This window comes from Monodon monoceros, unplaced genomic scaffold (assembly GCF_005190385.1).
Source record: "Monodon monoceros isolate NGI ecotype Baffin Bay Population unplaced genomic scaffold, NGI_Narwhal_1 Super_Scaffold_14, whole genome shotgun sequence".
NCBI classification, from domain to species: domain Eukaryota; kingdom Metazoa; phylum Chordata; class Mammalia; order Artiodactyla; family Monodontidae; genus Monodon; species Monodon monoceros.
Window position 1 is genome coordinate 35,955,837 of NW_021703770.1, and position 13,273 is coordinate 35,969,109.

The 13,273-nt window shown below is 43.2% G+C and overlaps 1 protein-coding gene across 5 annotated transcripts in view; it reads right to left on the bottom strand.

Moving 5' to 3' along the window:
• The window catches only part of MTDH (metadherin), a 53,404-nt gene extending 40,623 nt beyond the window's left edge, over positions 1–12,781 (bottom strand). For 2 of the 5 annotated variants that reach the window (XM_029222657.1, XM_029222656.1), the window contains exon 1: positions 12,076–12,761. In XM_029222657.1, coding sequence (XP_029078490.1) covers positions 12,076–12,456 — 381 coding nt within the window. In that variant the 5' untranslated portion in view covers positions 12,457–12,761. Of the gene's footprint in view, positions 1–12,075 lie in introns of all 5 variants that reach the window. The other 3 variants (XM_029222654.1, XM_029222658.1, XM_029222655.1) reach the window with 3 other exon arrangements.
• Positions 12,782–13,273: the final 492 nt, after the last annotated feature.

A 13,273-nucleotide genomic window follows, 5' to 3' on the forward strand; every position in this document is an offset into this window, starting at 1 on the left:
TTCTGAGCCCCATCACCAGAAATATACTTAGATTCAGAACTTTGAAGAAAAGGGCCCAGGTATCTCCCAGGTATCTGTATTTCTAACCTCTTCTTTCTGGATCTTACTACTACTTTTCACTTGCCCATTCTTCTCATATTCAACACAGTAAGTTAGTAAATCAATACACTAGTTTAAATTGCTTTATTTCTACTTCTTGCAGAACAGATTTCCACCAGATTACTTATTACAGCGGAGCTATAGTAACAAAAACAATATGAATGTTCAAAGTTTTTCTAATGTGACATTACCTGCATTTGTGCAAAATTATCAGGGATATGCAGTTGGAAAGAGAAACCATTAATATTCCAAAACCCAATCTGTAGGCTTCCCAAAGATTTATGGCAGAAAAATCCAAACAAAAGCTGTCTTTTAGCTGATTAAATTCCTAGTTAACTCAAATTTAATATGCTGAGTCTTAAGCAACTTGTTAAAGTCAGACAGCTAATGTTGAAACCAAGTGTCCTCACTCTCGGTTTGGTTTTCTTTCCTCTGGGCTGTTTTACCACTTTAACTCTGTCTCTTCTCATTTCTCTGTGTTTATGTATATAGGGGGGGCAGGGAGGGGTGGAGGAGACAATGCACTGAGAAAGGTCAGAAACCCCAGAAAGGAATTTGGGCTTAGAGCCATATCCACACCAGGGATATAAAACTTCATTTAATTCTACTTTCCCGTATCACCATCTTACTTGTCAGTTCTCGTATGCCATTTCTTATTTCAGGCTAGTCAAACTTACTTTTTCTGATTTTCTGGGGTCGTCCTCACCTTTCCATGTAAGCTTTACTCCAACTGACCAATCTTACAGCTCTAAGTCCACAGTTTCCCTCTCTTCACGTGGCAGCTCACAAGCCTCACATCTATGAAACTTCATTTAACTAATCCCTTCAGCAAACTATCATAGTCACTTATATGATACCTCCATTTTACTCATGTAAATGACTAAATTGGGTCATTTTAATTTATATACTAACTGTAAAAAGGTGAAATTAAGTGGTTAAAAACTATCTTAAAAACCGCTAAAAAGTTCAATGCAATTCCTTTGAGACAACTGCAAACAATGCTGATAGAGCCTCCCAAATGAAAGATGAAAAAATCTTTCCTTCTGGACAAATACAAAGTCTGAAGTCCTCAATCAATGACCAGCATAGGAACACTCAGTCTCCATTTCATAGGCTCTGCAATGATCAGCAAGCCAAAGGTGGTCCCACATTCCAACCTGTGCCAATTTTACTTCCTTCTTTGCAACAACTTATGTAGCGGCTAGAACTGCAGTTCTGGCCTATGCAGATTTCCCAATTTTCCACTAACTTTTGGGCTTTATATAGGTCTCATAACTATTGGGGTTCCGTAAGTCACCAACAGCTCCCCACAAATGCCTGACACCATGAAATAATAAGCCCCCTATCCCAAGGGAAAAGTCAACAGCATTCTCAGGTAGCAGGAAAAGAGGATACACTTTGATGGTTGTGCCTCTCCTACCTATCAACAGCACTAATCTGATCTCTACTAGCTGGTCAAGGAAGCCTTGTCCTGGTAAAGCATTAACCACATTTAAATTAGCAAATCCCTAAATGGAAGCATATTATGTAGATCTGCTCACATGAAAAGAACTAATCGCAAACTAACACTTCAAATCCAATATGACTTCCATGCTGGGTTTTACATGAAAGTATCTTCTCTGATCATAGAGACTTTATAATACATATGGTGCTGTTTCTACAGGTTAGAATTACATGGGCCTCTTGCTGTACCCCGGTTTAAAATTCTCTGGAAAATTCTGAGGTGTTCCCCTCCAGGGCCAACCAAAGTTAATTTTATATATAGCATGCAATCTATATTTTAAATTAGACCACCCCAAAATGTCCTTCAAATTTGGTGAAAATCAACCAGTAACAGAAAAATGATATAATCATTCCTTACATGGATAAACTTGTAGATAATGCCATGTCAGCCTTGTTATTAAACATTGCCTCAACTCCCATCCCAGATCCTTTTAAAAAATACATTCACAAAAGAACGTGTGTGTGTGTTGGGAGGGTGATAAGGCAGAATGAAGACACCTAGCTGACAATCAGGAAAATAAAATGGAGGAGGGGGCCACACAGCAGGGGAACAGGGTCTTATTTGATAACTACTCAAGGAAATAAAATTCTTCACGTTAGTCAATCTCCAATTTACTAATTCCATAAACATTTATTAATTAATTAAGTACAAGGCACCACATAGGGACCTCAGGGACAAGGACATAAGAAAGGAATCTGCCCTCTGAGAGTTTTAAGGTTCAGAATAATAAGATATGCTTAATAATAGACTTCTACTCCATTTGAGTGGCCTTTATATATCTGTTAAACTGATTCTAAATTGCAGAAGAATCTATAGCTAAGGTAAGCATATACAAGGTTTAACATTTGACACTTCTAAAATGAAAGCATTTAGAATCCTATTTCCACTTAGTTATATAAATTTTATTTTTAGCCATGAAATGTAAAAACCATGACTTCAAATTACTTGGAAACGTCTTAAGTTTATTTATTTATTTTCTAATTTTTAAAAAAAAATTTATTTTAGGGGCTTCCCTGGTGGCGCAGTGGTTGAGAGTCCACCTGCTGATGCAGGGGACACAGGTTCGTGTCCCGGTCTGGGAGGATCCCACATGCCGTGGAGCGGCTGGGCCCGTGAGCCATGGCCACTGAGCCTGCGTGTCCGGAGCCTGTGCTCCGCAATGGTAGAGGCCACAGCGGTGAGGGGCCCGCGTACCGCAAAAAAAAAAAAAAAAAATTATTTTATTTAGTTTTGGCTGTATTGGGTCTTCATTGCTGCGCGCGGGCTTTCTCTAGTTGCAGCAAGTGGGGGCTACTCTTTGTTGCAGTGTGTGGGCTTCTCACTGCAGTGGCTTCTCTTGTTGCGGAGCATGGGCTCTAGGCGCCTGGGCTTCAGCAGTTGTGGCACATGGGCTCAGTATTCGTGGCTCACGGGCTCAGCAGTTGTGGCTTGCGGGCTCAGCAGTTGTGGCTCGTGGGCTCAACAGTTGTGGCCTGTGAGCTCTAGAGCGCAGGCTCAGTAGTTGTGGCATATGAGCTTAGTTGCTCTGCGAAATGTGGGATCTTCCCGAACCCATGTTCCCTGCACTAGCAGGTGGATTCTTAACCACCGCACCACCAGGGAAGTCCACTTCTTAAGTTTAGAAACTAGAAGGGCAGTCTACTAACTACCAAAAAAATAAGTGAAATATGAAAAGACTACGGGCTTTGGAATGGACAAGCTGGGATTAAGGCCCAACTTCCATATTTAATCACTGTGACTTTAAGCATTTTCCTTGACTTAACCCTCAACTTCATCATCTGTAAATATGAAGAAAATACGTAACTTGTCTTATGTAACTTGTTAAAGTGACAGTAAATGAGAAAACATGTGAAAGCATACTTTACTTGCTCAAGAAACAGTTTCTTTCCTTCAATATCCTTTCCTCTCCAAAGCTATGATGGCCCATAACCTCATCCCATGTTCCAGCACTCAAGTCATTTTTCATACTAGCAAGCTCAAAATAAACGTTAAGTCCTGGTGGTCAAGAGAGCTAACAAACTGTACATGTATCCAATGGGCCCAATGCTCCAGACACAAATTCTTTTGGGAAGTTAACAGAATACAAATGATGAGTAAATGTATCCTCTCAGAGGCTAAAAATAGTCCAGGCTTGCTCTAGAGACATGTCATACTATCTTTCTTTTTTAAAAAGCTGCTTACAGTTTCACTGTTTTCTAAAAAAATTACACAATAATCATTCATGTTCATTCACTCAATATCCAGTAAGTGAACTCAGTAGAGTAATATGCAGAACCCTTAAAACCTTGAAACAAAGACAAGTGAGGCACAATTCCTGCCCTTGAGAAGCTTCGACCAAAGCAAAGGAAGAACACAGGTATACAATAGCGCACACTAAAATAACAGACAGGGCTTCCCTGGTGGCACAGCGGTTGACAGTCCGCCTGCCGATGCAAGGGACACGGGTTCGTGCCCCAGTCCGGGAGGATCCCACATGCCGCGGAGCGGCTGGGCCCGTGAGCCATGGCCGCTGAGCCTGCGTGTCCGGAGCCTTTGCTCAGCAACGGGAGAGGCCACAACAGTGAGGGGCCTGCGTATGGCAAAAAAAAAAAAAAAAAAAAGGTCCACATAAAATAACAGACAAAAGATGTACTCTGCCTCCCCCCGCCCCGCCCTCCACCCGGCCCCATTCCCCAGCCTCTTTAAGGAGAAGAGTATGAGTTTTGAAGGCAAGCTGAGACCACGATCGAATCCCAAATGTCTATCACCCTGGACAAGTTACTACTTCACTGGAGTCTTAATTTTCTTAGCTGGAAATTATACTGAGCATACAGGAAGCATAAGACTACATATTATGTCCATGATAAAAAAAAAATAAAGGCAAGACATCATGGAAATTCAAGAGATATCATCTTTAGCTGATAGATCTAATAATTTCCAAGTATTTGCCATGTGCTAAGCACATGCATTATCTCATTTAATGGACAAGACTAAGTCTTTGTCAGTTTCTTAGTTTTAGTTGTGAAGAGTGCTGATACATATTCAAGATAGAATAATTTCTTGTCATTTATTTGAAAACACAAATTGTGTGTTTTTTCCTGCCAAATGTTGTGCACATATCAATTACGTAAACTAAACATACACAGAAACTACAGCTTCAGTCACAGTAATTTACCAACTTATTTTTAAATTCACCCCCAATTTTAAACTCCTAAAAACTAAGAGGATAATCTTACAAATATGGCCTATAAATCAAATTTGCAAAATCTTCCTATATATCCTGAGTTATTTCCTTTAGGGTAAAGATCCTTGTGCCTTCTCAACAGCTAGCCAAAACTAAATCCTCTGCAGGGATTTCAAAACATCTCTTTGTTGACTGCATCAGGGATGCTCAGGGCTACTTTTATAGGTTAGAGAGATGACATTCAATACCTATCACATGGCCAAATTATTCTAAAGATGATTTCTGAAACGGTAAATACAGCTTTGGTTTTCAAGGCTTTATGTCAGATGGGTACTGAGATAAGGATTACAGGTGATACAGCAAACACATATCCATGTAATTCTTTCTCAGATCCTGATGGATGCCTTCTGGAATACTGGCATTCTGTGGAACAGTTTGAAAACCACTAGCATAGTTGGAGAGAAAACAGAGTAAATTTAAAAACTGGAGAGGAATTCCCAGGTGATCCAGTGGTTAGGACTCGGCGCTTTCACTGCCAAGGGCCGGGTTCAATCCCTGGTCGGGGAACTAGGATCCCACAAGCCGTGCGGCGCGGCCAAATAAAACTGGTCAGATAACACCAACTCCTCACAGAGATCCTATGATTTTGTTTGAATGGTAATAATAGTAATAATCATTTAAAAATGTTTTCAAGGCTCTCACAACCTTGAGAAGTAGTACATTCCTCAATAAAGCCAAAGTGCAACAAAAACAAGTGTTCGGAGGGTTTATTGCTGCTCTTGGTATTTAAGATGAGCACGACTATTTAAGGTCTTTTCTGTCAGAACTATTGAAGGTCTTTTCTGCAAGGCCTCTGGCAGAAGAAAATGACAGGATAAAAAAGTCCTGTCATGTAACCAAACAAATAGAGGCAAAATTCTGGAGATTCTGTAAAGGTCATTATAATTTTCAGCAGAAACTTCTGATTCTAAAAGTAAAATTTAAAAGCAATAAAGTTGTAATTCACTGAGAAAATTAGATTTGTTCTCTGAATGCAATATCATATCCTGGAACATGCTATCAAAATGAGAGGTTAAAAAAAAAATCAGAGAGGTATAATGGAAATAACAGTGAGTTCTTAGACTAGAAATCAGGATATTGTTTTGTCTTTGAAATGCCTTTGCTCTACGACCTTGAATAAGTCACTTAATCTCTCTGAAACTCAAGATTCCTTTTGGTAAAATCAGGAATGTTTGTTTTACCTATCACTGAAGATTTTTAAATCAAATGAGTATTCTTCTAAGACTTGAAACTAAGGGGACTAGTGACTTAAAGGGAAAAAGAAAACCCTGTAGGTGACACGTAACTTTAGTAATACCTGGGATGACATGGCAAAACTACCACCTATGAATAAAAGATATAATTCTATTGAGAATATCTTAAAAGACAAATTTATTTAGCCCCGTAACAGTTTAGATTATTCAACTAAACAGTGAGATGTCATTTTAGATACTTCATTCAGCATTTAGTTTAACAAATAATTATCAAAGGCTGTTATATGCCAGTCACTGCTTGCTATCCCATATCAAGGCTTATAATCTAGTGGAGAGAAAAGACCCTGAGCAAAAGTAAATGAATAAGTTACTAGACAATTTACAAACTACAATAAAGGAAACACATATAAGAGGTTAAGACAGAAAATAAAAGGGGATGCCTATTTCAAATAGGGTGATCAGGAAAGCATTTTCTGGGAAGGTGAGTTTTAAAAGTGAGATCTAAAGGCTGATTAGAACAGTGGGGTCAAGATGGTTCCAGAAGTGTTAATAACAGCTCATGTAAAGGTACTGGGTTGTGAGAGTCTGAAGAACTGAAAAAGATTACTATAGGTGAAGGTAGCAAATGAGAGGAAACCAACTCAAAACTGCTTAGGAAAAAAAGCAGGTGTTGGGCCATATAGGAAAGAAGTTTAGATTTTAAATGCAAAAGCTACTGAAATGTTCGTTTTAGACAAGATTGTGGTTTTTTTTTTTTTAGCGGTACACGGGCCTCTCACTGTTGTGGCCTCTCCCATTGTGGAGAACAGGCTCTGGACGCGCAGATTCAGAGGCCATGGCTCACGGGCCCAGCCGCTCCGCAGCATGTGGGCTCTTCCCGGACCGGGGCACGAACCCGTGTCCCCTGCATCGGCAGGCGGACTCTCAACCACTGCGCCACGAGGGAAGCCCCTGTGGCTTGTTTTTAAAAAGACTCCTTACTAGGGTGTCGAGGAAGCACTGGGGGCAGCCAACAGAAGCTACTGCTGTACAGGTGAGTTAAGGTGATAATAGTTGGACTAAATATATGTTTTGGAGATAAAACTGATGGTACTTGCTGAAGGATTAGGATATGAGGTGAAGATGAGGAGGTAAGGAAAAGAGAAGAACCAAGAACAATTCTTAGATTTTTGGCTTGTATGACTGAAGGAATGGCAGAGTCATTTACCATTTATAGAAATGGGGAAGACTGGAAGAGGGCAGGGAATTATAAGCCCTGTTTTGGCGATGTTAAAGTTTTTGAGACAAACATCAGGTTTCTAATTGAAGAAATTCAGTGTACATCTAGACATGAGGTTTTGGAGATGAGAGGAATAGTCACAGGCAAATAAACAGTTGATCACCACTATTTGAAGATTCCATATTGGAAATTTGCTTACTCACTAAAATTTATTTCTAACCCCAAAATCAATACTTGTCATTCCTGGGCATGCACAGAACTGTGAAAAGATCTGAGTCATCCTACAAGCACATTCCCAGGCAATGCTCTGCCTTCTTGTTTCAGCTCTCATAAAAAATATAAAATAAATATAAAAAAAGAGAGACTAACTCCAGCTGGAGAGCTAGAGAAGGCTTTATAGTAACGGCAGCAATGTAGCTGGGCCTTGAAGGATAGGTAGAAATTGGTAGACATACAGAAAAAATAGGCCTTTTAGAAAAAATAATATGAATAGAAAAAGATAATATGTATAAAGAGACACTGACGTCTAGCTAATGGTAATGTCTTAGGGGTAATGGTGTGAGATAAATCTAAGATGGGGTTAGATCATGAAAAGGCTTGAGTGCCATGTCACTGGATCTTATTCAACAGGTGCTGAGGAACTACTGAAAAGATGTGAACTTGAAAGTCACTTGATCAGAGCTGGGCTTTAAAAGATTTAGCTGGTATGAGTGCGTAGAAAGGATTGGCAACAAAGGGACTGGAAACAGGAAAACCAGTTAGGATGCTTAGGACAGCCTAAGCAAAAGGTAATAAAGTCCAAAAGCAGGGCAGTGGCAGTGAAACTGGAAAAGAAGTAATGACTACAAAAGACACAGCATACTATTAGAATGATTTATTGGCTGTAGAAAGATGGACCTTACAAAATTTTAGCCAGATGAGGCAAACACAGCCATTTTCCACTGTAAAAATAAAAAGGTGGCTCACATGGAATTTACTAGGCATGAAAAATAGGAGTATGTTGCATAAATACTTTGGTGGGACATCTTACTATATTATGCATTCAATAATTACTTATTGACTGCCAGCACCGTGCAAGGTTATACAGTAGCAAACAAGACAAAACACTACTCTTTTATTTACTGAGCTTATAGATATTAACAATCACACTATGGCAAATCTTTATGAAAACTCCTAAACTAATATGAAAAAAACTTGTCCACTAAAATGAGTTTTCTTTGACGATGATCTTGGTTACCTGCTTCCAGTTGAAATTCAAAGCAACAATTGTTAAAGACCAGTTATCTGAGATCTTACATCCGTCCATATCACTGCACAGATTAAGTCAAGCAAAAAATATTTACTGAGTGCCTATTTAACACTCACAATGAACTAGATGTCATGAAAAATACATGTATGAAAACAATGATTTCCAAAAATGCCAAGAGCTAAGCCCAGTGAAAAGTGCTGCCCCCTTCATCACTCCCTTCACTTTTAACAGGGGAACGAACTGCAATTCATGCCCCCCAAAACTTATGGCAAGAAATTAGGGGATAAAAAGCAAACTGATATAAGAATTTAAAAAAAATGCTTATGAATAGATTTTAAAAAGCTAAACGACATCTATTCTACAAATAAAAGAAGGCAACTAGAAACAAATTTTGAAAATTCGAGTTGTAAAATTTGGAATGATTTAAGAGAAGACTAAAAAGGATGGACTGAAAGGACGAACATAAAGTATTTAAACAAATATGAAATGTCCTTTTAAAAAACTGCAGTAGTTGACATCACTGATTCCACTTGAATCAGAATTAAGTATATCTTAAAATGTTTATCAGAATGATGTAGTAATAAAAGATGGATCATAAGATTAAACATGACTCCATTTAGAAATCTCTCTTATACTATGGATCTTACGGCCCTATTGCAGGGAATGATTTTCAAACTCACAGGCAAGGGAGCTTGTTAAAAATGCAGATTCCCTGAACCCAGTTCCACAGATTCTGAATTTACAAGATATGTAGTAGGACTCAGGAATCTACACCATTTAACAAGCATTCAAAGTAACTCTATTGCAGGGACTTCCCTGGTGCTCCAGTGGTTAAGTCTCCATGCTTTGAATGCAGGGGACGCTGGTTGGATCCCTGGTCAGGGAACTAGGATCCCACAGGCCATGTGGCACGACCAAAAAAAAACCCCAAAGTAAGTCTATTGCAAGTAGTTAGGGTTAACACGCTGAGGAATCCTGCAGTGTTTTAACTCAACTAAGATCTTCAATTTATAAACAAGATAAGCTAATCGGAGCATGGTTAAATGCCTTACTCAAATTTAGAGGTCCTAATTCCTGCCAGGCTGACAGAGTTAAGTCTTCCTCCCCTGAGGCATTGCTGTTTCTTCAGTCTCTCCCACTATCCTGCTCCTCCCCACTTTCAAAGTCAAATTCGGTGATAAGGTTTTTCCTGGCCACCTGGGCCCACACTAGGGTTTTCTGATATCTTTTTCCACAACTGGAATAAGCAGCTCCCTGGGGAAAAACTAAGCTTTTACTTTTGTATTTCCTTCACTGTGAGACATATGAATATTGTTTTCCTTTTTACTGCCTTCAATTTGCAAGCAGTATCCTGCTTTTCCCCAAGTAAATATTTAGCACAGTGCAAACCATATGAGTACTAACTAAATAAATGGAAGCTTATATTTCTTAACCCTATAAAGCAGTGTTTTTCTAACTGTGGGTCACGCCTCATAATCAAATATGAAACCAATTTAGTGGGTCACAAATATCATTAAAGAAAAACAAATAGAATAGTTTGATATATGTGTGGGGGGTATTGCAATGTAAAATGTTTTCACTGTAGGTTGCAAAAACATTTGAAAGCCAGTTTTGTGCTGATGAACTTCTCCAACACAACTTTACCATTAGGTAGGCAAATACGTTTTCTCACGTGATTAACATTCAACCACTCCGTTAGTCTTCCCATTCTCCACTCCCCAAAGATAATACTGGATTTATTTATTCATCCCCCTTTCCTTAACTCAAATGAAAAGGAGAAGGAATAAGTACTAAGTTTGATAAGCATATTTCACAGCTTAAGTTCCACAGGAGCCTGTCTGTGTTCCTTCTTCAGATGGGTCATCCAAGTGTTGTGATGCACTTCGTGTGGGCTCTTGGAGCACCTGTCTCTTGACCCAAGTCTATCTGAAATTCCAGACGTCCCAAACAGGGCTTTGAAATTTTCACATCCTGCTTCATCCACACTGGTCCTAGGCTTATTAATGTATGTGTTTTTTTCAAGATCACCTTCTTTCCTGTCTTGGAGCCAGGTTCTTTATTTCCATCATAACATTACTTTCTGGTAATCCTTGATACGCTCTACAAGTTTAAATATAATTACCTATGTTCCAAGTCACTTGTATTTTCTCTTTTCCTAACCTAAGGTGGTATTCACACTGACAAAGTTGTATCCTTTTCCAGGTCTTGCATGTATCTTGCATCCTCTTAATCAGCAAGTCTAATCTAGACCTAATAATGCAGTAACTGTGACCTGTCACATCTCTACTACAACCTTATCCTTTGTACTGTTACCAACCATACTCTCATTACTTTAGCTTCAACTCAGATCTCACTTCCTCCAATAACTTGCCTAAATGCCTCCAATGCAAATAGTCTCCCACTCTCCAACCCTCATTTATACTGCTCACACCTCTACAGCACCTGTCAGTCTACAAAATTTTAGAATTATTTTTGAATCTGTCTCCTGTATTAGTTTCCATGCCTGACTTTAACTCTCACGTGTATACTTCTCAGTATCCAGCAAAAATCAGAGCGCAGGTCACACAGTATTGTACTTTATCGTACTGAAAAGGGGAAGAGCTAAATCCAGTGGCTATAAAAATAGGTTAGGAGCTGCTTCTCATTTTGCACACCCTCCATACCCTGTTCAACTGCACGGTACTTTTTTTTTTAAATGAATAAAACCATGAACGTTCCAATGGGAGAACCGTGGGGAAATGGCCATAAAGGCCGCAGAAATGAAACGCGAAGGCATGCTAAAACGGCTGTGATGCTCTCTGCATTTCCACACGTGGCCCGGTAAATCGGTGCCGGAACGCCTCGCGCAGCCTGCGCCTTTCTGCTCTGTCATCCCTTTACTCTATTTCAAAACGCCCACACCGCTCCGCCGAACTTGCCTGAGCGCTCTCTCGGGGGGCCCCGGAGCCCCGAGTACCCGAGAAAACAGACCCCCCTCTTGCCTTGCTCCAGGTCCGGCCTCCACTTGCCACAGGCACCGGAATGAGAGGGGGCCACCGTCTCCCTTCAACAGTCCCAACTAAAATGGAAGCGCGTCCAGACCTGGGTACCTTTAAGCCTCGAGTCAGCCCCGGAGTCTGCAGGCCGCCGTATCTCCCCATCTCAGTGTGACCTGAGCCAGGCTCTGCCTCCCCGGCGCAGTCTTGCCACAACTTCCCCACCGTCAGGTCCCATCAGCCTCCGCACACACATGCAGCCGACCCAGCAGGCCTCGGGGACGTTGGCATGTCGTTCCGGCGGTCAAGGTTCCCGAAAATGACCTGACCGCCGGGCGCTTCTATTTAAACATACCCCACACTGTCTAACTTCCTTCCTCTACACTCATCTTCCCCACCGGTCCCATGCTTCCTGAGTTTCCACCGTTCTCCAAGAAACATGTCCACCGATCACCTCCTCCGCCTGGGGAGACTGCGTCCCGGCTCTCGACTAACCTCACTCTTTTCCTTTTCCATTCCCGGCTGGGGCGGCTCGCGTTTGGCCTCCCGCAAGCTCGAGGAGCTCCACGCTGGCCCCTCGCCCCTACTCTCCCGCCACTCCTCCCCTACTCACTTTGGGCTTCTCCGGCAATTTCTTCCGGTTCTTCTTCTTCTGCTCCTCGCTCCTGAGATTCTTCAGCACGCCTAGGTCGTCAGCGGCCGGGCCCGGCGCGGCCGCCGCCTCCTCCCGCTTGCGAGGCGGGCTCCTCCGCTTCTTGCGGGCGCCGGCGCAAGCCGCGGCCCAGCCGTAGCCGAGCAGGAAGAGCAGCAGGAGCCCGAGCGCGCCCATGCCCACCAGGATCACCCAGCCCGGGTACCGTTTCGGCTCCAGCCCCAGGTCGAGACCCAACTCGGTGCGCAGAAAGCCTAGGCCGACCGAGAGCATTTCCTGCAGCCGGGCTGAGCCCTCCTCGGCCTGCTGGGCCAGCTCGTCCAGCCAGCTCCGTGTAGCCATCTTCCCTCCCGTCAGGGGCACTCGCAGAATGACGCCGGGGCGCAGAGACGCCGTGGAACAGTCAAAGGAAGCAAGGTAAGGCCAGGCCGGACCGCCTCAGGCCGAGCGCATTGCGGCCGCCCCTCGCGCTGGAGCCGGGGATCGGCCGCTGCCGCCGCCAGGAGGACAGGGGGCTCCCAGTGCCCCCCGTCAGCTTCACTCCGCCGCCGCCAGGAGGAGGGGGGCGGCGGGATGGAGTGTCTCCAGCGGCGGCCGCTAAGCGGCGTCTCCGCGCCAGGGCCAGGCCCCGCTGTCCTCTCTCGGCGGAACAATGGCGGCTCCGGCCGCGATCCACGCAGCGAGCGTAGACTAGGAGCAGGGCAGCGGGTCACGTGGACGCCGGTGGGCGGGGCGTGGGGTGTCACGTGGGCGCGGGCGAGGCCGGGCGGGGCTGGAGCCGTTGGAGCTAGCGCGCCGCGCCTGCAGTTGGCGGTGACCCTTTCGGGCCTGGTGGCGGCGCCGAGCCTTGGGGATCGGTGACTCTGGGCGGGTGGCTGGGAGGGGTTAACCGGAGGAAGTCTTTGCGGGATGGCTGGTGGCCCGGAGCTAGGAGACGTGGCGCTTTGAATGAGTCCAGGGGAGGGGCTCTCGGCGAAGCCTGGGGGTTGCGGGGTGTGGAAGAGGGCGAAGAGCGAGGAACCGGGTCACGGGGTCTGGGTCAAAATTGCCCTAGTAGCTGTCTCTTTTCTCCATTCTTTTTCTGGTAGTGGTGTCGGGGTGGAAGCGGCTTTTTCTCCCTGGGTCACCGGAAGCTAGATGCTTCCAGGTGGGCTCAGCC